This window comes from Taeniopygia guttata, chromosome 14 (genome assembly GCF_048771995.1).
Source record: "Taeniopygia guttata chromosome 14, bTaeGut7.mat, whole genome shotgun sequence".
Classification (NCBI taxonomy): Eukaryota; Metazoa; Chordata; class Aves; order Passeriformes; family Estrildidae; genus Taeniopygia; species Taeniopygia guttata.
The window spans coordinates 1,529,432-1,554,635 of NC_133039.1; the positions used below are offsets into that span (position 1 = coordinate 1,529,432).

Consider the following 25,204-nt stretch of genomic DNA (forward strand, 5'->3'; position numbering starts at 1 on the left):
CTATTTGCCATCTTATGCAATTCTAGTTTCCTTTTGTTGAGTCAAAATAGAAAGGATGCATTAAGTGCTCAATTTAAGAATGTATGTATGAATTTTGTCATCTACCATCCATATTTGAGAACCCCTGAGCAAAAACTTATCATCCCATAATGCTTCAGATCATTCAGCTGTTCAGAAAAGCTCCCAAAATATGCCAATAGTTGAAAAAATTGGCTCAATAAATGAATGACAGAACTCTTCATGAGAACCTTCTCCTCTTCCTTCTCAGCTGCACAGAGATCCAAGCCCTCCTCCCCCGAGAGCAGGCTGGTGACTTGGTAACCTCCTCACATCAGGCAGAAGCATCCCCATGTCCATGGATGTTACTAACCTTATCCCTTCTAACTTGTTATTCTCCAGGTACATAATCTCAAAAATATTTGTTTATTTGAAATGAGAACCGCATCTTTTGTGAAGCAGTATAACACAGCAGATTTTCAACTAAATCTTATAAAATGTAGGTCTGCATTGTTGTTTGTGGGGGAACATGAGGTGATGCAGGAGGAAACACACGTGTCTCTCCTGGCTTTTCAGGAATCCCTCTTCCTGCTCCAGTGCCCACCCCTACCTCTCTTTACACAACAGACTGCAGGACACTTAGAGAAAAGAATTGGAATGCAATGAGAACAGACAACCCCTTGAGTAACAAGAAAAGGAATTCACGGTCACAGAGGAATGCTTTTTTTTTTTTTTTAATAGATATAGTTTTTTTGAGTTCTGTGCAGCCCACAGAGGGCTGTGGGGTTTTTTTTGTTCATACTATAAGTTGGCGGTGACTACAGCAATATAAATACAATGAGAAGTGAGAGGTGCTACAGTAATTAGTTGCTCACATGCAATAGAAAAATAAATACAATTAGTTACACAAACACTTGAAGTAACGGAGGTGAGCGGTGTTATTTTAAGGCTCTAGAAGTGAATGCACTTTGGTTTGTACTGTTTCTGTTTCACCAAGTACACTCAAAAGATACATTTTAGACTGTAATGGGCTTTTAAAGTTAGAAGAGTTTTATGAACACTTATCTACAACTTAAAAAGGAAAATGTTGATAAAAGAAAGTATGAAAAATTACAGGAAATACAAACAACATTACAAAGTTTGTTTGGTTTTACATCACAGACTAGAGAGTTGTTTGGGAACTTATAGAAATTCAGGGTGAGAACTGGAATGGCCCTCAAAATAATTACCCTTACAGATTTCTGTGCTTTTTAAAACAAACTTATTCCTGCTCTGTGTAAAAACCCCACTCCGTGCAGCAGCTGCCAAGGCAGAGCACTGAGCTAATCCTTGGCAGTGTCAGCGTGCCAGCACGGACAGACATCCAGCAAGGTGGGGCATTGACTCAGCTGGGGCTGCCACCCTCCCTGCCACCCTCCCTGCCACCCTCCCTGCCACCCTCCCTGCCACCCTCCCTGCCCAACGCCTTCGATGGAAATCCTGAGCACGCACACAAGGTCACTTCTGTCTGCAGCCCTTCTGCTTTGAGTGCTCGCTTTTTCATCTCTGTTACAGAAAAATACTGCCAAGACATGTCCTGAGAGAACTTTGGAAGCTGCACTTCCTTCTAAATGGTTTGTGCTGGGTTATTTGACTGGTTTATTTTAGTGTTCCAGAAAACTTTTAAACTGTGTGTTTAGTTGTCAGTGCCTCTGTCACTAATTGCATTTTCTTTTGCTCTCAACCAGAGACTTCCTGTAGTGTACATCAGTCAAAAGTCATATTTATATTTCATGTATACATATATATACTTTATTCTGGGATCTCCTCCCTGCCACCAGGAATCCACAGGCACTGCATGTACTGGCTCACCATTTCATTTCCCCTTTACAAAATGTTGATTCTAAACATGAAAAGAACCCATCCACAATAACAACACTCTGATCTATTAAGATTTAAATTATAGATCAGATTCTGCACTTTGAATAAATAGAGCGCATTTTTGCAGTGAACATTATTATGAATATTATGCAGTGAACAGTATCATATTTCTTTATTGCCAGTTTAAGATAATGGGTTAGTCACATTTAGATGGTGTTCTCCTGAATTAATTTATACAAGGAGACAAGTTTTTGCAGAATACTAATTCAGGAGAGACAAAATCACCCCTAGCCTACAGAGAACAGTGTCCAAGTAGAATGGAAATGGAGCAACTTCAATATGATATTTGAATTGTAATCACCATGGTGAATTATAGAATAGCTGTAAGAAAGACAGTGGATTACTCTGGATTAATGGCAGCATAACCTAAGGCCAGGCTCTTGCAAAAAGGCACAGAAAACTACTTAAGGTGAAGACAAACATGCATTTCTCACATCAATTAAAATATTCTGCTCTATATTAAAGCTGCTCATGATTAGGTTCTAATCATGATTAGGTATATGATACCTGATAATGAAATATTAACCTCGTCATCATTTACTGGCAAACCCCCAAACCTAGCAAACAAAACAACAGAGCAGAGCACATGACACCAGGCCACTAAACTCCAATTTGTGGCAGCCATCCTGTAAACTTGAACCAGTTTTAGTCATCACATGATGCAATTAATTAATAAACCCAAAACACTCGACTTGATGATAAACATAACTATTAAAATACTTGTCTTTCAACAATACTTCTCTGCTTTCCATCTTCCCACACCCTGAACATGAAATCTTTGTGATTGAATGAAGTAGGTGTACATGAAATATTCTCACTTTGGTTTAGAAAACAAAAAAGTAGTTGTAGTTGTTCACAGATACTTGCTCTGATACTTTGCTATTAACTTAGAGGTGCACTGTAGGGAAGAGAAACAACCTCTTTCAGAAAAGGATTTTGGGGGAACATCTAAAATACCTTAAATTACTTAAAAATGAAACAAACATTCCTCATATACAGTTCATGAAACTATGTGTCATAATACAGCTATAATTCGATATAAGACCATAAGCAGTATTGGTTCCATGGTACATTTATTTCAGTTTCAGTTAAATTCAGTGCACCCATAGAAAGATCTTTTAAGCTGAAACTTCAGGAATTTGTGGAATATTTTTAGGTTTAACCAAAGATGTTGGTTGCATCTATATTTTCTGTTGAGAAAGTAATACAGACTAGAATTTCATTAATTATGTTGGGTTTGTTACAAAAAACCCCAAAACAACCATGAGTCCAAAAGGTGCTACAGTCATTTCTCCATATACAGCATCCCCTGAGCAAGAAAAAATCCTTGAAAGGCTGTCTTGCCCAGGAGATGAAAACCAAGGAAAGCAATTTCTCTCAGAAATACTCATTGTAAGGCCAGAACTTCTGCAGAAGTTACACTTCAACCTCACTGTTTGCACTGGCTGATTGTTCAGGTTATTTACCTTTTCACCTTGTGTTGACTGTTCTTGTGAAGTCTAAAAGAATTTGTTCAAGTTAGGAACAAAAATGAAACTCAATAGAATTCTGTCATAGAAACAAGTATCAACAGCTACCTACGAAATCACTTAAACTTTTAAATACCTAATAGCTACATTAGCATCAATAAAAGTATTAATTGCATCAGCTTACTTGAAATATAATTCAATTTTGTTTTATTTAGAGGACGTTGCTTTTGAAAAAATTCAAGTCTCTTAACAGTGACTTTTTTAGATGTCTGGGAACAGGCAAAATGCTTAATTATATCACTCATTTACCTCCTGTTGCCCTGTTTTGTATTCAGAGCAGGTTGATTAACTTTATGACTTAGAGATGAAGCCACATAATTATTTCTATTAAACAAGAGAATGAAAGGCTGAGTCAAAGCTGCACATGGAGACAGCACAGTCCAAGTGTGCTGTTAGATGCTATTGCTGGCAAGATGCTCTTTTCTCCAGGTCACCCTCTGCCCAGAAAAAAGACATTCCTGACATGGGAAAGTTAGAAACAAAGTCCTTTCAAAACAGTAGCCCCCAGGAGGCAGTAAAATAGGAAGTTTCAAAGGAATACAGTGTAACAAATAAATATGGTTGAACAACACATCTGCTAAACCTCAAACATGTTAAATTTATCAGTGAGTAATAGGAAGGATTTAACTGTGCAAGAGATGCATTAATGAAACGAAAAGGTTTAATGGAATTTAACATATTAAGGAAGAAAATCATAAAGAATCATAATATAATGCAAAACTTGCCCGGCTCTAACTGGACTTCTGATAAAATTTGTCCAGAATGCTTTAACACACTCCCCCCATCTGCAGAATTAATAGTAATATGCACATAAATCAACAGGACTAGGTCAAGTCTGCCTTTCCTTACTGCATGAGCGAACATGGAATAGAAATTCAGGAGTAAATCTCCCTGTAATTCACTTTACAAAATGGCATTGACACATGACCATTCAGTGCCATTTTGTGAAGGTGACTGCAGAAGGTGAAAGGGAGGAGAAAAAAAAAAAAAAAAAAGAAAAATTGAGAAAAGGGGAAGAGATTTTAAAGTATAGTAAAGTATCTTAAGTCCACTCTACATGCTAGATATAATACCCTGAGGCAGCTAGAACCATATATAAATAAAATAAAAATAGAAGTAAGGAGAGCTTCATATTCTAAATGGGATTCTGAGATTCATTTTAAAATATGCAGACTTCTCATTAAGGCTATGAACAACCTTAGTACAGTGAGAAATGTTTCTGTGATATAACAAGCAAATAAGTCAATTAATTTAAAACAGATTAAGGGTTAAGTGAAATGAATAATTACTTTCCAGTCTCATTGATACAGAAGAGATAAACAGTCCTGCAAGATGCCTAAGTCTAAGTAGTCTGAGTATCTTTCCTCCACGTCCAGATAAAAGCAGTAAGCAATAATAGGATTGTGCAGGATTGTTGCTAATTTTGTGAACTGGGCACTAGTGGGATTTGAGCTGATGAACTCCCAGTGCTCCACTTGCTCCTTCCCACAGGACTTCACTGCTGTGCTCCTGAGAAATGTATTCTAGCCCATGCCTACTTCTCAAGTGTCTTTGACCACAATCAAATTTTCATCTGATTCAAGTGAAAAAAACCCAAACAACCCAACCCAAAACAGCCTAAAACTTCAGCCTCTGTTTTTATCCAGTGAAATTAATTATTTCCAGTTATATCACAGCCAACACACTTGGTCAGGAGTCCACAGCTGCTTTTCCCAGCACACAGAACTTTCTAGGCACAAGATGCATCTGTAGGACCAAAGGGGACTTTTAGCATTTTACTTCTACAGCAAATGCTGTCCACTAAGTTCTGTCCTTCCCAAATATTGGCTTTATTTTGCAATGTACACGTTTGCCTGCACATATATAACCCAGCCATACAAGTGCCTGTCTGTTTCTCACTGACACATACTTGGCAGTACCCTCTTGAGCACTTCCCTGTCATTAGGTTACACATTGCTCTCAGCATGGGAAATAGAATCAAAGAATCCTCTTATTCAAAGAGCCTTTTCCCATTTCATAATTAGGCAAACAATGAAGGAAAAGAGCACAGTTCACTTCTATTCTAGTAGCCTAGCACCTCTTATGATATCATTTCCTTTTGTAGCCCAGGATCAGAACTATATATAGTCACCCCTTTCTTGTCCTATATATAGTCACCCCTTTCTAAAACTTCATTGATGATAATTTGAAATAGTTTAGGACCACATAAAAAAGGACTTTCCCAGTACAGAAGACAGAATTTTAATTACTCAAATTAAAATTATTATTTTTCTTTAAAACTCTGGGATATTTAAATATTTAAAGAGACAGAATACTGCTCAGCACTTTATAATTTAGAAAGTCAATGCCTGTTTATAAGCTGTATTCAGTTAAACCCGAGGATCAACTTGTGTTTTAATTATACTCTACTAAGACTAAAATTAATGCCAAATTTTTTCAGCTGGACACAGGTGAAAGTGACTTTAGAAAGAACTACACAGTTCATACCATGCTATAAAGTGGGCAATGAACTGCTAATCCATGACTTATTCCCACATAAAGCTAGACAAGAGTGAATATTTATGACATTAACAAGACCATTTTGATTTCCAGTTACTCAGAGTTTGTTCTTGGGGTGATGCTCCTATTTTCCTGCTTGAAATGGAACAAAAACATTATCTCACATTGTATTCTAAAGAGGAATGTGACTTTACCGCAGATTCAGCAAAGTTCAGTCTGCAGTCTAGTTCCCCCATTTCTTACAAGATGTTTTGATCTCTTAGTCAAAAAAAAAATTCAGATATTAGAATTTTTTAAAACATACTGTATCATTGAACAGATGATAATCAACATGAAATATTCAGCTTGTCTCAGATGATTGGTAAGAACAGAAACTAAATTTTAATTTTAAAAAAAGGAAAGGAAAAGTATATGCCATGTAAATAATGCATGAAAAATTACAAACTTGTTTTTCCACCTGTTACTCCATTACTAATATATATGAAGTCTGCTGCAGGTTTATCTTTTTCTCCCCAAACATATAAACCCACAATACATTAGGGTTTGTATGTCAGAAACTCATCTTTCATAGGGCCTTGGAAGCCCTGTATAAAACAGCTTTTCATACCTGAGCTGCAGCGGGGTACAGTGACTGGTAATCTTCACACAAGTCAGGTGAAAAAAAGATAAGTTACAATACAGCCACAAGCCTGAACTTGCCTGGATGAAACCCTGCTGGTTTGAGTCAGATTAGTTAAGGAAGATCATATAAGAGAGCTAATCCCTGTTTTACAGCAGGGATGGAACAAACAAATCATGCTAACCAGCAGCAACTGAAGTTTTTATGGGTTTCCAGTACCAGAGTGAGTAAATATTTAAGTCATCATTTTAAATGCTACATGAAATTCAATAAACCACAAGGAACCACTGCAACTTTCTTTACAACATTTTGGAACTGCCCCTGAATTTCACAGTCTTAGCAGTGTCAAAAAAATAACCAAACCCAAAAAAAAACCATATCTAAATTTTGTCAAAAGTTTTGATAAAATTCTTACTCAGAAGTCCAAGACAATTGGTTTAGGTTCCCTGCCCTGCCCCGTGGGACTGTTAGTGACATCTACAATGGATACTGGATTATTTTTTTGTTGAGAAATAATTCAGCAGGAAGAGCTGACTGTACAGACTAAATATATCCTTTCACTAAAGGATTTACAAGCCAGCTACAAATATGACATTATTTTCCTCACAAAACTTACTTTCCATTTTGTCTCTCACTGAGAGCACAAGAAGTGCATTTTTTTGACACAGGCTGATTTCACCTGGGGCTGGTGGTGAGGAAAGGCTGTGATTGCTCAGCATCTTTAGCTCAGAGATGGGAGAGAGAACAACCTCCTGCCCCGGATGAGCCCCCGTTGATGGAGCCGTGTTTGGGGGTTCAGGCTGGGGGAGCTGTGTTTGGGGGTTCAGGCTGGGGGAGCTGTGTTTGGGGGTTCAGGCTGGGGGGTTCAGGCTGGGGGAGCCGTGTTTGGGGGTTCAGGCTGGGGGAGCTGTGTTTGGGGGTTCAGGCTGGGGGGGTTCAGGCTGGGGGAGCCGTGTTTGGGGGTTCAGGCTGGGGAAACACACACCTGGAGTCCCCCTGGCCTAGCCAGACCAGCCACCAGCCAGGAAACGTGGCACGGACACACAGGTGAGGTCCAGGGCACCCTGCCCAGGGCTCCCACTGCAGGATGGAAGATGGTGCGAGGCTCCCGTGGAATTTACTGTTCCAGCACAGTGAGAAATGCTTTAAGGAATCCCTTCACTATTTCCTCATGCCTTTGAGGCACAGCATGAAGATATCAAGTCTCACTCATTGCAGGTGTTTTGAATATGTATTTTTCCCTGGAGGGTGTGTGCTCATGAGCATCATTAGGGGTTTCTGAGCTGAAGCCCAGAGTCAGGGCACGCAGGGAGATGCTCTTAGAGCCCAGACACCAGTTCTGGTACCAGCACCACCACACTGCATCACACAATCACCCTGAGCAGATCAGGGCTACAGGCTGCAGGAGTGCTACACCCCATCTTATCACTGACTAACAACAGGAGAATGAGCTGCAGTTTGTAGGGTGCAGTAAGAGTGGGTGGGGAATAAAATATTAAAATTGACTGAAAAAATGTAACCTATTATCTAACTTAACATTAAAAAATAGCTGGAAAAGTATCACTGAAATCCTATGAATTTCTTCTTTCTTTTCTCTGGTGCTACTGCAGTTGTTACCAAAGGCCTTTTGTATTTTCATATTCTGCTTCCTTCCATCAGCCGTTTCTAGAACCTGAAAATGTGTTACTTATCTGGAAGTCTTCAAAACAAAACTTACAACAATAATTGTATACATAACAAACTTTTCTGGGCTAGTTCTGTAAGAACAAACGGCAGTATCTTGTTTCTACACACATTCTTTTATGTTCAGTAACAAACCCACCTCTTGTTCATTGTGCTTCTTGAATGCATCATTTCTCGTTTATATTCTAGCAGGGAAATATTACAGACCTTACTCTCAAGACTGGCTCATCTCCTTCCACCTTTCTTTTAGCAGACTGGAGGTTTGTATAGCACAAGCCTGGAACGTTACTGTATAACTGGAAGATACAAAACCTTATTCCTGTAAATCCCCACAAATACTTTGTATTTCCCTTTCAAGACAGCTCTCTGTGTAGTTTCCTTTTATAGCACAGGAATTGAGTGACTTTTTCATATGAAATTCCATTATAAATATAGCAGAATACTCTTTTACTAATGCTCCATAGGAAAAGCTGGCCTGATTCTAACTACTTAAACTGCAGCCTCTAAGCTGGTTTCCCAGAAGTTTCCACCAGATGAGGTGCTAAAGGTTCTGCAGTTGCTGGCACGGTTTACTCTCCTTTCTGTCCAACACAATCCGATCCAAAGGCAGCAAACTGGGATATAGGGATGGCATGGATGCAGTGAGGTGGACAAGATGTCAGATCTCTCCTCTCCAGCTGAAATGAGCCGAGGAAGGGGAGAGTGCACGGTGTCATCTTTCCAAGTGAAATAGGATTCCAGCTGACAGGGTCAATGTATATGTGTTAAAGTAAGCCAGCAACTCTCCTCCCTCCCCTTTTTATTTTAATGAAGCTGAGCTAGCTACATTCATCCTAAATCATGGAATTTTCTCTTTTTCTGCTTGGTTTTCTCACTAGTGAGAGTGACACAAGTTGACACTTGTGGTTAAAGTTGTGGAGACCTTAAAAATTACACCACTTGACAAGCAAAAGTCTTTTGTGTTCAAACGTGTTCAAATCCTGTCTTTTAGCCTGAAAAAGAGTTTGTTCTTTTGTGCTTGAGAGGAACATCAAGTTCAGGGCTCACCCTCTGTCAGGAAAGAATTCCACTTCCTCTGTGCACCATAAGAAGTTTTGGGGTTTTCTCCCCTCCTCCCTCTATCTTGTGACTGCTACAACAAAGAGCAATCTCTCACTTCAATACTAGCTTCTCTAGATCATTTGTAGTGGTTTTTAACCAGAAGAATTCTTCTGAAAGGAACCCAGATTTTCCCAAATTTGTACATTTTAGACTGCAGATGAGCATAAGCTCTTGCATACTTGTTTCCAATTAAGTTTTAACACGATGCAACTATTAAAAACAAGCCTTAAACCAGAGTAATCTTTAAATAAATTATCAGTCTTGATTAGATTAGGAGAGACTTTTGTGTCCTTTGGTTGTTCTATTAACATACTGATCTTCTGCAATTTTAATTCCATTGATCAAACCATGCAATGTAATATTTTTCTTTCTTCTTCTATTTGGACAAGCAATTAATAGTTTACACTCCTTAATTCTTGAGCAACAAGCTCTGAGTACAGATCCATAATGTAATTGTGGGTGACTGCTGTAGATACCGTTGCTACACAACAAACTGAGTGGGACTTTACACCCATAATATAAAATGAGATGTAGCTGCAATAACTGGCAGGTGCTGGAAAAGATAGTTGGGAAGATATAAGAAACAGAATTCCATAGGCAAGCAGGAAATAACATCCCAATTCATGTGCAAGTGAAGCCTACAGAGACAGCCTGTGTTACTAGAGGAGATTTTATTTAAATGATAAACACTAAAAATTGACATGACAAAGCCTGACAAACCTTTGTGTTTTGGGCAAGACAAAAACAATTAGCAACACGTGAAATTTACTATTTTAACACTGCAGTGAAGTGTCTATGTGAAAGTGGTTTTACTGCATTATTGAAACACAGAATTTTGTGCTGGTGTGGTATGCTGAAATTTGAATAGTATGAAATCTTAACATTTTTAAACATGCAACTTCTTGTTTTCTATCTTTTCTTCCTAGAGGGATTTCCAAAAAGTACTAGGAAAAAAGGTATGCAAATTCCATATTGCAGAATAGCTTGAAGCACATAAATTCAGATTCTGTTCTTTTAATGCTCATAGCCAAGTCTGAGGGACTACAAGCTCTGAAATTTAGGGAAATACAAAATTAGAAAGAATGTTGACTCAATCAACTCATCCCTTATTCATAAGGATTGTGTTATGACTGCTGTACATTCTTCCACTTCCTCAATTTGCTTAAATTATTCTGTATTAAAATAATGCAGAGAGCTTCAACCAGACTTGAAAGATAGAGATACTTAGTACAAAAGCTCTGAATCAGCTGGAATATCCAGATTTCCTTTTCATTCTCATTTCCCTTTTCTGCTCCAATCTCATTCAACAGAAGAAAGGGTATCTGGCATTTTTCCTTGATTTTTTTCCCCATGACTTCTCCAGCCTCTCTGCTTTCCACCCTCTGCTTCAAAAAAATCTCCGTTTTTCTGTTCTGTTTCTGTTTGTCTCCTGCTGTGGGGCTGCTGTCCCTTTTGCTGTCTCATCTCAGAAGCCACATTCTGTGTTTCCTCGTGGGGAGGAAGGATTGGCTGTGGTTTGATACCAATCTTTACATCACATTGGCAGTGAATAGGCTCTAGGTCACCCAGCAGGTTTGGGTTTGAACTGTGAAACCACCTCTAATTTGGCAGAGATAACATAAGTATTATGCATGACAGAGCTGCTAGTGGTCAACCACTTGTGCTTGGGCAAGTCTAAAGGAACTCCCGGGTGAGAATTGCACAGGGGGCTGCAGCAGCTCCCCTGGAGTTAGAAAGGGCAAAGTTTGATCTGTCCCTATGCACCCCATACTGCTCAGCATGCACTGCAATATTATTAAAACACCAAAGTGTACAGTAAATACTTTTCTTTTCAAGCACATACTTTTAGAGACACCTGGGTATATCATATTTCTTTGGTAAATAGTCTAATATTGTAGCTCAGCTTCAGAACTTGTAAGACTTTTTCTTGAAAATGCAAATTATCTGTCACAGACTTCTAACCACATTATCCTGCCTTTTCCAGCATTCATTGACTTTCCTTATCTCTAAATTAAGTATTCCATCAGAGAGTATGCTGGAAGAAATCCAGGGTTGTTGTTTGCCTTAAGAAGAATAGATTTTTCTGCAGTAAAGTGGAAGCAGAAGGTGAACAGAAAGCAGAGGGGAAGGCCATGTTTTCTCAGTATGGTATATCTTGAAAAAGATTTATAATTGCAGGATGGAATTCATAGTTAAACAAAAATACATTTTCAATCACAATTCTGTATTGTCCCAAATAATAGGGAAAACCAGCTGTTTTCAAAAGTCAGCAGAAGATTACCCAATAATAATAATATTTCCAAATAAGCAGACAATGTCTCACAGCGACAAGTCATAGATCAGTAGCTTCCATGCATCCAACTGCATGATTGCAAAAACTGTAATTGTGCATTTTCTGCTATTTCATAAGACCCTGCACAGCCATTTCTTTTAACTGTTCTATAGTTTGACAGCAGCAGCTCTGCTTTCTGTAAACAGCCTGCAAAGCAAACAGAGGCGCTGCTGTTTGCTCTGCCCTGTTTGCTGTTCCACACTCCCGGCCCTCAGCGCTCACCCACAAGAGCTGTCAGAGCAACCCATAAAAATGCAGGCAGCCACACAGCAGCCAGTGCCCACCTTTCAACAGGGGCCTGTCCCCTCAATTCTACTTCTCCAGAACTATGAAAAAAAATTATTAAACCCATCCATGGTAATCACCTGAATTAACCAACTATGGTGAGATACAGGAGGAGATGCAAGTTACATCACGGGAACGGTCCTACATTGCCCAAAATCAAAAGTTCAGAGGCAAGACACATAATCAAGTTATTTTTGTCAAACAGCAAATGAAAGCATTAAACAAATGTTTATTTTTTTGCAGTATAGGTCGCAGTTCTTTGCTTTGCAGTGACATGAGAATATTTTGTCAGAAATATTGCAAATACTTTGTTCTCCCTTGCCCAGTGTTGCAATTATGCTGCTCAGCCTACAGAAGTGAAGTTGTCAAGGTCAAGTGCTGCTGCTGGTCTTTCAAATATTCAGAAATTATTTTCAGAGAGTACAGAACTTGAAGTGGATTTATATTAATGTAAAATTAATCTGTCTTTGAGTCTACAGTTTCTCTTTCAAAAGCTCAAGTAGAAAATAAATATAAATGCACCTGAGAACTTTTAGTGATACACTTGATCAAAAGTAGTGAAGTAAAACTGAGCCCTTCACAATGACACTCAACCAGAAAATTGTTTTCATTTAGAACTTCTGTTGTACATGAGGACTTCTCATAGCAATATTCTGTTGCAAAAGTATTTCAACCTTCACCTCTACATTAAAAATCAAGATACATGTTTTATTGGTACTTACTTTAGAATTATATGAGCTTAAAAATACATATTTTGAATGCATATGAAGATATATTCACCAAAGGAGGGGAAAAAAAGAGCTAAATTTGTCAAAACATTGTTAAGAGTCTTGAGAAATAATATGCCTTAAAGGCATCTAATCCCTTCCATCTGTGTTATATAAAAGTAGAACATACTTTAACTGATCCTTATCTACTTCACATTTGCTCTGTGAGCTGCCAACAGGAAAGCAAAAATAAAGGTTATACTTTGGAGTAATTTAAAAAATGTGTTTTCACTTACCTAATTCTTTAGAAACTGGAGAATCTGCTGATATGTCCCCAATCTTTGCAAGGCTATCATAATATGCTCTTCCAGCCATTACCATAACTGGGGGTGAGTGAAAAAAACACAACTGTTAAAAAAAATCAGATCTTCAATTTTTATTAATGTATGATCCTATGAAGTCTTGTCATCCAGAGCACAGAGTATGAGAGGGGTATATGGCAACAAGGAACTCCTTCTGTCAGAGAAGGTTATGAAAGTCCCTGTGCTCCCTGCTGATCTGTGAAACCAGGAAACAAAGGCAGAACTCCAGAATACATGAATGAAGTTTCAGCCTTTATTTAGCTCCAACCACCGTGCATACCCAGAGGAAATCAGCATCTAGTGGGAAGGCTCAGCCATAAGCCATTGGTCAGGGCACAGCAAAGTTCCTTGGTACAGAGAAAACTGCTGGAAAAGCCCAAGCTGCAATCCCAAACTTCCTAAACATGCTGAGGTCTCTTGTGACGACCAGCCAGAGCAGGGACCTGGGAAATGCAACTGGACACCAGGGACATGTGGAGCCCCTCAAAAACAAATCATCCTTTCCCTCTAAAGATAGCTGGTACAGGAACCAATAATATATACCACGAAGTTTCAGTTATCCCCAGTTAATAATTTCCTGGTTAGGGCTGATTTAAACAGCAAAGCCAGTTTCTCTGGAATGAACACAGAAACATTGGGATTGAAGCTGCAGGGAGGCCAGTGGGGAAATACCTTACACAGGGAATAGATCCACAGTGGCTGCCTTGCATCTTCAGTGCCTAGAACTAATCTACATACCACAAAGAAAACAAATAACAAGGACAAACTGGCAAGCTTTAATGTGAACAGTAACTTACTGGAGTTATTTGTCATAATTTTTTTGTAGTAGTACATTCTTGACCTAAAGTGAAAGTTAAGCAGAGCCTCACTGTTGACTTTAGAATGCTTTTTTTTTTCCTGAGAGGAATACAATTGCCAATTACAGGTCTGTATTTTTTAGTTTTTACTAGTAAGGTGATATCTTTGGTTGCATAACAGTATATTCATTGAGAAGACTGAAAATTTTCCAAATCAAATAAAGATTCTTTTTGAGGCTCTGTTGCATTAGAAAAGGTGATTTCTGTCTAATCTGTCTCATAGGTGCTCTGTATTCAAAATTTTTGAGCAGAAGATTATAGTGGTGCTACTGGTGAAGCAGTGTGCCACCTGCACAAAAGGATTTGATGCCAGTCCAACTCTTCCTATCTGTGTTTTCTCAAGACAGCCCCAAGTCACTCTTTTCTCCTAATACAATCACTTAAAAAGGAAGGAAATGTGTGATTTTCCCTGTGCTAACCAAGCTAAATCAAGAACCCTGCCTGGATAGTCCCTTCACCAGTACTATGGAATATGTATTATTTCTACAGAAAGGAAAGGTTTTTTGACCTTTTGTCCTTTGTGTAGAAAAATACATTATAAACATATCTGGAGTTCTTGTAAGTTTTATGTTCTTTGTCAGCATACTCCAACTTTTTTGGAAAGCTGCAAAGTGTTTGATTAGCAACAGAGTATTTACTCTTGTTACAGATCTATTTACACCACTCAGAACTGATGGTGAAAAGATTACCAATTTATGAGAGTCCAAAGATGACTTTGCAACAGTTGTTGCAACACTGTAAATATTCATTTGAAATTAAGCATTCATGCTAGATATGCCTTATTAGCTAGGCTTGAAGGCAAATGTAACAAAAACCAAAATGTAACACATCAACAGCAAAGTGTGTAAAAGCAGAACCCTCAGAAACTGGTATAGAAATATTTCAAATTATTATAAAAACACTTGTTATTCCTTCTGGTACTACCTGCAATTCCTAAGGTCAGGTACTAGGTAACCACATATTAATCCATCAAGTTAGGCACTGCCACAATTAAGTCAACATTTCCATCTATTTTCATCTCCAGCAGGTTTTGGTTTTATCTTTTTCTCAAGCCAGGTCTAAAATTTGCATGAAGAGAGATTTCAATGTCTGTTTGGCTAAGCACTACTTCTGCAGGATCCCGTTTCTCAGAGGACTGATGTGCCACAGGCTTGAGTGAGGCAAAATGAGAGAGATTTTACATGGCTTTAATATGGTATCAAGCAGTTTGACAGGTCTGCATGGGGAAATGGAGCAGGCTCTGCCAGGTCCCACAGTGCAGGCTCTGGGAGTCTGGAGCCCAGTCCTGGAAAGCCCTACTTAGATTGTTTCTATGAAGTCAGTAATGGAAGCAGGCAATTACAGTCTAAAATCTTTGAGAGACTGGTCCTTAGATTCAAATTCATTCTAATTTTGACTCAATGAAAAAGATAGCATCGGGATTAGTATGGACAACAACAACAACAAATCAATCCACTCCTGCAGCTTGAACTAATTCACATTGTTCTGTACTCAGGGCTGGTTAAGTAGTGACGTGTGTAGGTGAGCAGGAACAGATCTAAGAACGTGAAATATCTCTGGAAGGTATTTTCAGAGAAAAAAACCCACCTAATTTACACAACTTTGGTTTTTTTCACTTATTATTCTAATGTAGGTTACTTAAACCTACTTTCAGTTTATTTGCAGGAGCTCTGTGCCTAAATGCAACTTCTCCAGAACAGTGGAAAAACCCCAAAAGACTGGAAAGAAGCATATATATTTGTAAATTTGTGCTTGTTAGTTGGGGTTTTTTTTCCCTCTTAATTAAACCCGTCCAAAGTTCAACTAGGGAATTAAGCTTATATACACAACCCTCATATCCAATATGTATATTTCAATGAGAATTAAACATTCCTTCTAAATGTAGCAATTGGAAAACTTACCATTAACAGCTTTTTCATAATTCTTCCCCAGATTTATTAAATTCCTCAGTCCGGGATTGAACTGTTCCATAACATTCTAGTGCAAGAAAACAAAATTTGTGTTATAACCAAGATAATTCCACAGTGGATGTGAGTATTAATCACAGTGTCTGTCACTCAGGCTTAGTTCACGACTGAGAAGTCCATGGATGGATGAAAATTGGAAGATTTGGGAGACACAGGAAAACAAAGGATGGAAGGGAGAAGAAACTGAGCCATTAAGATCAACAAATGGGAAAAAAAGTTAAACTATTGGAACAGGGGGTTAAAAGGAGTCTGGCTGTTTATAATACAAAAGGATATCAAGTGTGTGATCAAAGTTTATGCAAGACCATCTTTTATGGTAGGTGATGTTGGAATGAGAGAAAAACTTTTATCCACTAATTGTTTTATAAATTCAAACAACTTTCTGACAATGGTTCAAGACTTGAGTTCTAAATTAAAAAAAAAAAAAAAAAGCTAGAAAATAAAAGCAAAATTTCACCAGATCTCTAGTTCATATTCTTTGTGGTTTCTGTGTTATAGATGCATTTAGGGAAATTAGCCATTTGGGGATTTTTTGCTGTTCTTTTTGTTTGTTTGAAATTTGTGCAAAGCCATGTTTTTTCAGAAAGAAAATGAAAATGATGACCTTATTTAAATAGAAGGGGAAAAAAATCCACTGCAGCTGCTTTCACTGTCAAATACAATTACTGGCTGAAACAACCAGAATCTGAAATCCAGCAGCTCCAGGCAGGACTGCTCTCATTCCTAGCAAATTCTACAACCTGCAGATTCTGGACCTCCTTTCCCCTTACAAAACTATGGCTATGACATTACTCTGTGAAATTATACTGTCATGAAAAGAAGATAATGAGATTCCTGTAGATACCATTCCGTTATTCCTACTATTTTTATGACAATACTTTTATGACACCACTCACTACTGTTCACACAGCAGAACTGTCAAGTTCAAGGAATTCAAAACAGATGCTTTATGTTTACAAGAAACACAAGACTCAAGACAAGTGAAATACTAACAAGCTTTTGTCTGTTGTACTATTAGCAGAATGAAAATATTTATGTTTAGTACACAGGTGGACCCAAAAAGAACAGCAATATGTCACATTTGTCTGATTTTCAGGCAAGGCCATGCAGACAGAATTCTATTACTTTTCAAAGACAGCACTATATCTGGATTCTGCTGAACATAAAAAGTGAAGGATTAAGTCCAATAATACTTTAACAGTCATACTGAATAAAAATATAGATATTTTAAAAGTATATGAAACTATTAGATTCCAATACTAGTATAGCATAAATTGTATCACGAGCAGCCACAGAACAATACCTGGCTTCACTGCCTTTGTGTACACATTAAAAGCAACTGGGATTGTTTTCTGGTCTGTCCCATTAAACTCTCACCCACCCAAATGCAATCACTGCAAACAAACCAGCTATTGTCCCCAGGCCCTTGATTTGTGCTAACTCACAAACCACATCCAGAAATCATTTGGGAAAGCGTGTTTCAGGTGGAGCCAACAATGCCAAGGGCTATTCTAACAACTTAACAGAATGGATATTCAGGCTCTGGTGTCTGGGAACATCCCTCCTCCTGGCCCAGCTCTGGAATTTGCTGCTGCCAGTGTTGCTGCTGTGGTTGTTGCTCTCCTCCTTGCTGAGGCACTCTGACTGTGAGACACTTGTTCCAAGGAGCAAGTTGTTTCTTCCTATTCCAAGTTTTTGCTATTTCTTCCCAGCTGTGTACTAAAGACGGTGTCTGTTGACTTACATGGAGTCAGTGAATCACAAGGAAAAAAAACAAATATGAATTAGGGGATTGTTTCAGGATAAAGAGTCCTGTATGTTCAAGGATATGGGAAAAAAAAGATGTACCATGATAGGGTGTGTCCATGGCACATAAGAGTCTCAATATCATCTTGAATTGCCACTCTATACTGAAAATAATCTTGGAAGATTCTGCCTATGCTAACCCTGTTCCTCAAAACAAAAAATTACAGAGTAAAACAGTGATCCCCTTATTGCTACCTACCCCAAAATTCTAAGAAGAACATGATAATTATTGGCCTTGAAGTACTGATTTTTGGAATGACTGTCTTAAGCATTCAGGAGTAAAGATTCCAGTTTTCCTGACATCTTCTAATTCAGTTTTCAAACCAGTGACTGCACTTGTTCAGTTGTTTTCATTCAGGAAGAAGTGAACAAACCCAAATAAAATCATCCTTAATGCTCCCCTCTCTGAAGCCAGCTCCCACAGCTCTTGTTTTTCACTGGACCTCCTGACCCAGAGCAGGTACTTGTGTACAGCAGACACAGATCACGCTCTGGAGACACAGCAGCTCCAGTGGCACACAGGGGACTCGGAGGGAGAGCTCCAGGACAGCACTTCTGCTCCAGGTACGTGAAAAACCACTGGGAAAGGGGAAGAAACAACTTAGAGCCAGTGCCTGCAGCAGCTGGAAGGAGCACAACTAATGGATCTTTTCTCCAGCAGCCCAGGCAGCCTCTGGAAGGGTTTCAGGCCACAGTGGTTGATTGTTAGAACCAGTCCCTGGACGTGAACGCCCGAGAAACGGCAAAAACCTCGGCCATGGAAATTCCCCTTTGGAGTCCTGGTTTCACAGTTTGCTTTATGGGTATCAGCTGATCCTCCCAGCACTGGGCAAGGCTCAACTCAATCAAGGGTTTGTGCTCAACAGAAAAACTTAACTCTCCCTGACGCCCCTGCCGTGTCTCCCAGATGACCTGATGAAATAATTCTCAGATTATTTCCCTTTCATGCATTAGGAAGAAAGCATAATATGTGATCTTTTACCTTTCTACTGAAGACAAGGTTCTCAAAGCAAACAAAAAACCTGGCCATGCTTCTAGTGGTCTTTCTATACAGTTAACCACAGGTAACCACTGGCTGCCTTTGAACTCCAGGAGAAGTATCTATCAAAAAGGGAAACTGTCACAGGCAGAATGAGCTAGAGATTTGATATTACCAAGACATTTCAGATAAATTAAAATCATTGTAGTATTTTATTCAGCTTCAGAAGTTATAGGGGATAAGTGCAACTCCAATCAATTTGTACAGTTACTTTTTCTTACCATGTCTTACGGTTCTATAGCTTCTCTTACTTTTAGTCCAAAGAAAAGGTCACAAAAATGACTGAGACTGAACACCAGTGCAAAATTTCAAGTCATACAATAGTCAGATCTCAAAACTTCTCAAAAAGGAGGACAGAGGAACAAAGAAAAATTTCTGATCAGGAGAACAATGAACTTAAAATTGTCAAAAGTCTCAGAAAATAACAGTATTTTTATCTGCCTTGGTGTACAAGGACATGCAAATAAAACCTTTGTCTTAATCCAAATAAACATCATAAAGAGAGAGAGAGCTTGGGAGGGATAAAGTGGTTCACAACACATCATTTGCCTGTACAGTGAGGCACACAAACAGGGCCTCCTAATTGTCAATCGTGTGTCCTATATTCCAGTGACACACTACCTCTCATGAACAGAATAATTAACGAGAAGAGGAGGCACATGATCAGATCCTACAGCTTTCTATTATTTAGGATGAATGGAAATAAAGGGAAACATTTACAAAACAGGCAACTGGAAACATCTTTTATGCAGAGACCTTTAGAACTGGCAAAAGCGACCTTCCAAGGGAAAAAAGCATAAGAGAAACCTATTCTGGTGGTTTGAGTCATTAAATCCTCAGAGAATCTGTTATAAGAGTTGCTGTGTTCCTTTCACCACACGAAACCAGTGTGAGTTATCCAGCCTGGTAGCATGGAGCTGGCTGAAGAGGAAGAAGCCCTGAATTTACACTTGTTGTGTACGGGTATTAAATCTTCCACAGTTCCTGATAGTCACATAAACAAGGCTAATCTTCAAACCAAATGACAGCCATTGTAAAAGTGCCTTCCTGTAAATGCTCAGCTTTGCTTTTTACTTAAAGACACACCTCACTGAACAATAGCTCAGCAGGTATGAACACAACTAAACAATGCATAGACTCCCTGCAGTTTCAAGTTTACATCCTGCAGGCAATCTTGCAAGAGTGAATAACAATGTAATTGGATAGAATTCTGAAATTAGAAAACTACCAGAGAAAAGTAGATCTTGATGTCTACCATCACTCTTATTGCCATCAGTGTATCTCTTCATAGCTAAGCTCTGCATAGCTACTAGTGATTTATTTTAAATTGTTATTTCTCAAATTGAAAATGAGCAAATGTTTTAAGTCTCTACTGTGACCACACTATGTCTGAGACCCCCGCCCTGAGAAGATTCAAAAGGTGTACAAAAAAGAAATAATACTGTGCTCTACTGTACTTGAAGCATTTTATACATTAGTGCATTTCATCTCCTTTAGCTCCTGAGATCCATAATACAATTTTCAGAAGGGCAGAGTTGAGCCCTCAGCACATCTCATGCTAAGATATCTCATTTGTATGTTAGCTTAATGTTATTTTAAAACTGGTTTAACAGAATGGAAAAGACTAAATCAAGATGCCAGTGTTTATTCAAAAAGACTATTTCTTATGACTAATTATTAGTCGTCTTGATGGAACATTTCTTGTTTAAGAGAAACATTAATACATCATCCATCAATGTGTTTCAAATACAAACCTTTTCAGGTATGAACACATGCCCAAGGATAGACCTCAAGTAGGCATAACTCTAAATAAGGGCAGAAGAAATAATTTGTACTGAGGGAGAACTGGATTTTATACAAACTCCCAAAGGCTCCTCTTCCCCCAAGTTAGATTTATAATGCAGGGATGCAAAGCAACAGCCTGACTGCAGCTTGTGCCGGGACCACAGGTGAATTTGAAGTTTGATACATAAATCCAGTAGCTTAATATAATTTGTGAGTTTTTTTAAAATACAGAAACATAGAATTTAGGACTTTAAACTGAATTTATCAGATCTAATTCTGTGTATAGCCTATTGAAATAATTCTTAATGTCTCTGGGGAGTGCAAAGGTTTTTTTTTTTTTAGTAGGGCTGTGTTTTGGGTTTTTTTAAATTGTGCTTTGTTTGGTAATCAAAATTTTTGGGTAAGATTCACCTGAATACAGAGAGATCTATCTTAAATCCAAGATGAGCAAGACAAATCATGCCAATACCAAGAGCTCTGGAAGCCTCACCCCACAGGAACACTCTGAGCTGCCTGCCCAGCCCTTGGCCCACCCAGGCAGAAGGGCAGGTCTGTACCTCAGCACTTTCCTGTCCCCTTTCCCCTGCACTCTGTGTGTCACAGCCGGATGCCAAGCAGTTTTCCCCACTTACAGCGGAAAACCTGTGCAGGCTGCAGGGACACAACCACTTTGCTGGGGTGACCGAGTGACCATCTGTGTCCCACAGTGTCCCCCCACACTGCCCCACATCCCCACAGGGAGCTGCCAGGGCAGGGCAGTGTCATACCAGGGAACCTCTCAGCAGTTCCTTGGCAGAAGGGAGGCTGTGGGGCTTTAGTCATAGGCTCCCACACCCTTGGGCTTCATTGTGCACGTGCCATTCCTATCATGCATTAAAGTGATTCTTCGGATCTTACATAAAGGGTAAATGTCAACCCTGGTTTTTGTGTGTGCACACACATTTGTGAATTATGCTGTTTATTTAGTCAGGTTAGCTGAAAAACATTGAGGTATTCATTTTCTGGTGTTGTTGCCAGAAGAAAGGAAGAACAAGATAAAAATAAAATGGCATTACTCAGCCACCTGATGACTTCTGTAAATATATTTTGAAGCTTTGTATAACAAGGTTACTATGTATTTAATAAATCCAATGGATTAGCACTGTAAGAAAGAAAAAAAAAATCACACAACACTCCCCCACCCCCACAAAAATAGCAGGCCAGCAAGGTATTCAATTTAATTTTTTATTATTTTTCCAGGTCACCCAAAACTTGATTTTTTTTGAGAAGTCGTAAGCCTGTATTTGGTCCTGCAGCACAGATGTCATCACTGCACTGCCCTGGTTTTCCACCCGACCAAGCCTTTCTTCCCACAGGCAGGAGAAGCACAAGCAGTGCTCTGGGTTTTACCCATCCCAGCACGGTGTTTCAGGCAGTGCCCTGCTGGGATGGCACAGGCAAGGGCAAAAGTGCCAGGAGCACTGCTGAACAAAGGAGAGCACACTCTCCACACAGGCACAAAGAGGTGTTCATTTGTTTTACATGGGACAGCTGTGATTTCAGTCCCAGCCAGTGCTGAATACACAGGCTCCTGCTCTCTGCCCCTAAAGGGTACCCAACTGCTTTCAAGATTTCAACTTTGATGGAGAAGTAACTGCTTTAAAGTGGACCCCGAATCCATTCTCTATCTGAAGCAGCCTTTATACCTTATCTGGATAAAGTTTCAATTTTTAATGAGGGCAGGGCAGGAGGGTTTCCAGGCCTGTGAGTACGAGCTATGTGATGCAACATGCCAGACCTCTCAAAATACCTACAGAGTAGACATTTCATCACAATGTCAACATTAACTTTGTATTCCTTTGTGGTTTTCCTGGTTATTTCGATCTTAAAGATCCCTTTGAATTAGTTGAGAAAACAAAACTAAAATGCAAACTTTCCCAGGAAACAAGTAGTGAATAACAGGGAAGGTTTTGCTATTTAGAGGTCTCTATTCCTTTAAAGCCTATTTTAAATTATATCCATTGAAACACACAGGAGATCTTCTCCCCTCTCCTCTGTTAAACTGTTTTGACTGCATTCTGGAAGTCAATAGACAGAGCAGAGCATTCCTTTGCTGGCACAGCCCTGAACAGTCAACTTCCCAGGTTTCTCCTCTGTGAGCCTGTATTTACAGGGTGCTCTTCTGAGAGAGGAATTTATGTTTGCTTATGGCCTTGCCACAAACGTAACTGATACCAAAAAGCACCAGACTATTTAAGATTATCTGCTCTAGTTCTAGAGGACAAAATTTATACCCAGATAATCTCATTTTTTTCATTAATTTTGCATGAATTTGCTATCTAAGTCCAAAGAAAGTAAGCAGCAAATACAACATGACCCCAGTATAACTGGACTACTTAAAGGGAGGGGTAAAGTTGACTTAAATGTGTGTTGAAGAACAACAAAAGTAACAGCAAAATTTACTCATTGTAAATGTTTTTGGAAACCTTTAAATACTGATCACAACATCTTCAGAAATATGAAAACATTTGATAATAAACCATAAAAATTTAGTAAATAGTGAAATAGAACAATCCAACAGAAAGCTTTCCTCAGGGCTCAAAGCTACAAGTGCAGTGCAGCTGTAAGTGAAATTTGCAAATGCATTCAATCATGCAAATTTGAGTGCTTTCTCTGGTACAACACACTGTACAGAATGAGGACTACAGATACTACTATGATTACTTCACTACCCAACCAGAAGTATGATTCTCAAGGGAATTTTTCCCAATTAGAATTGCTGTGTTTTGGAAAGAGTGTGTTTATAGGGAGAAAGAGTTCAGAACAAATGCCTGGTGTTCATAAACAAAATATTTTAAGTTCTACAAATAACAAGGCTTTTGGAAAGTTTAAAACCTCCCAACATGAATTAAACTACCCACAGCAGTCGGTACTTTGAGGCAGTGCTAGGGTGCACCGTCATAAATCTGATTATCAGCTTGGGACGCTGGCAAACAACTGAAGCGCTAAGCCATTTTCAGGCTCTGGCCCGTATGAAGGAACGGTTCAAGCAGAGGACCACAACCACCAGGATCTCCAAACCGCCTTATCACCAAAACACACCAAGGGAATCAGGGCTGGCTGTTGAACCGAGCCTGCTGGAGAGGCAGAAATCGGTCTGGAAGCCGCCGTGTCCCGGGGGTGCCGCGGCCGTGCCCGCCCGGGGGAGCGGCCGGACGGACACAGCGGGGCGGGCGGGATCCCTGCCCGGGCGGGGAAAACAGGAGAAGGGAAAAAAACCCCACTAAAACAAGAAAATAAGAGAAAACAGACCAAAAAAAAAAAAAAAAAAAAAAAAAAAGAGAGAGAGAGAGAAAAGAAAGTAAAGAGAAAAGGAAGATAAAAGTTTGCTGCGTTTCCGCGGCCCCCGGGGCAAAGGTGGCGGCGGGCAGCCCCTCCCCGCTCCGCACTCACTTTGTACGTGTTCTCCGTCAGCTTGTTCACCTCCTCGGGGTCCCGGGACATGGTGCCGGCGGGGAGACCTCTGTCCTGCGGAGCGCCCCGGCCCCAGCGCCGCGGCAGCCCCGGTCCGGTGCCCGAACTGTCAAAAACTCGCGGAACCGGCCGGGCAGCGCCGCCGGGGCGGGCCCTGCGCGCCGCCGCTCCCGACGCGGCAGGACTGGCTCGGCGGGCGGGGAGGGCCGGGCCGGGCTCGCATCGCCGCGCTCGGCACGGCTCGGCTCGGCTCGGCTCGGCTCGGCACGGGCGGGCGGAGCGCTCGGACCGCCCCTACCTGAGCCACCGCCCGCTCCGAGCGCCGCCTCCATCCCCATCCTCATCCTCCATCCCCCATCCTCCATCCTCCTCCTCCCCGCTCCCCCCGCCCCGCTGTGTGGAAGGAAGTTCTCTCCGGAGGCAGCTCTGCTCTAAGTGCCCCGCGAAGTCGGAGGTAAACTTTTCCACCCAGCAATTAAGTGAGGGCTCTGTAGGAATTAATTAGGCAGGATGAATTAGTTTAGCCCCGGTGATGGTAGTGCGGTGCGGTGCAGTCACCCTGCTTCCTTCCAGAGCGGCGGGGGGAGATCCCCATTTCTGAAACCCCCTCAGGAATGGACACACATTTTTTTTCTCCCGAGTCCTGGTCTAGTGCACTGCCCGAACTTCCTGCTACGCGCTGAAGTTTTCTGTTTGTTTTAAATACACACCCAATAAAACACTGCCCTCAGTCATCTTTCCTCTCTGAGCTGACTTACAAGTCCTTCGTGGAGAGGGGTGGTGAAGAAGGCTGCGAGAAGCTGTAAATTTTTGTGGACTGTAAATTGTCCAGATTGTGAGATTAAAGTATGCCAGTTAGAATATCTTCCTGATAAAGTGAAACTGGCACTATCTTGAAGGGCTTTGTGGGAATTTTATAACATTGGGTATTTGAAACTAGGTTATGGTGCTGGGTATCGAGTGTGTGAGGTGTAATCACCCTCCTCACACGCTGCCTGTCCTTCTCTTGGTCGCTGTCTTTCCCTTTGTTTCCCTCACTTTATGGCAGCAATAAAAAACTGGACTTGGATCAGAATCTTAGATATTGGACTCTGGTGAGGGAGGAAGTTGCTATGGGGTTTCGAGAGCTGCAGAAATGTTTTTGAGCACATGGAGGTGCCTTTAGAATTAAAATTACAATTTACCATTTGGGGGAAAAGCGGGCACTTAAATTGTTCTCTTGAATGCAGATAAAATGCAGGGCAGAAAGGGGATTTTTGGACT

At 40.1% G+C, this 25,204-nt stretch overlaps 1 protein-coding gene across 1 annotated transcript in view; it reads right to left on the reverse strand.

Moving 5' to 3' along the window:
• BAIAP2L1 (BAR/IMD domain containing adaptor protein 2 like 1) overlaps positions 1–24,203 on the reverse strand; it is a 35,399-nt gene extending 11,196 nt beyond the window's left edge. Inside the window, exons 1-3 of the mRNA XM_002196828.6 lie at positions 23,921–24,203; positions 15,793–15,868; positions 12,969–13,055 (exon numbers count right to left, since the gene is read on the reverse strand). Of these exons, the coding sequence (XP_002196864.2) occupies positions 12,969–13,055; positions 15,793–15,868; positions 23,921–23,971 (214 nt within the window). The 5' untranslated portion in view covers positions 23,972–24,203. The remainder of the gene's footprint in view (positions 1–12,968; positions 13,056–15,792; positions 15,869–23,920) is intronic.
• Positions 24,204–25,204: the final 1,001 nt, after the last annotated feature.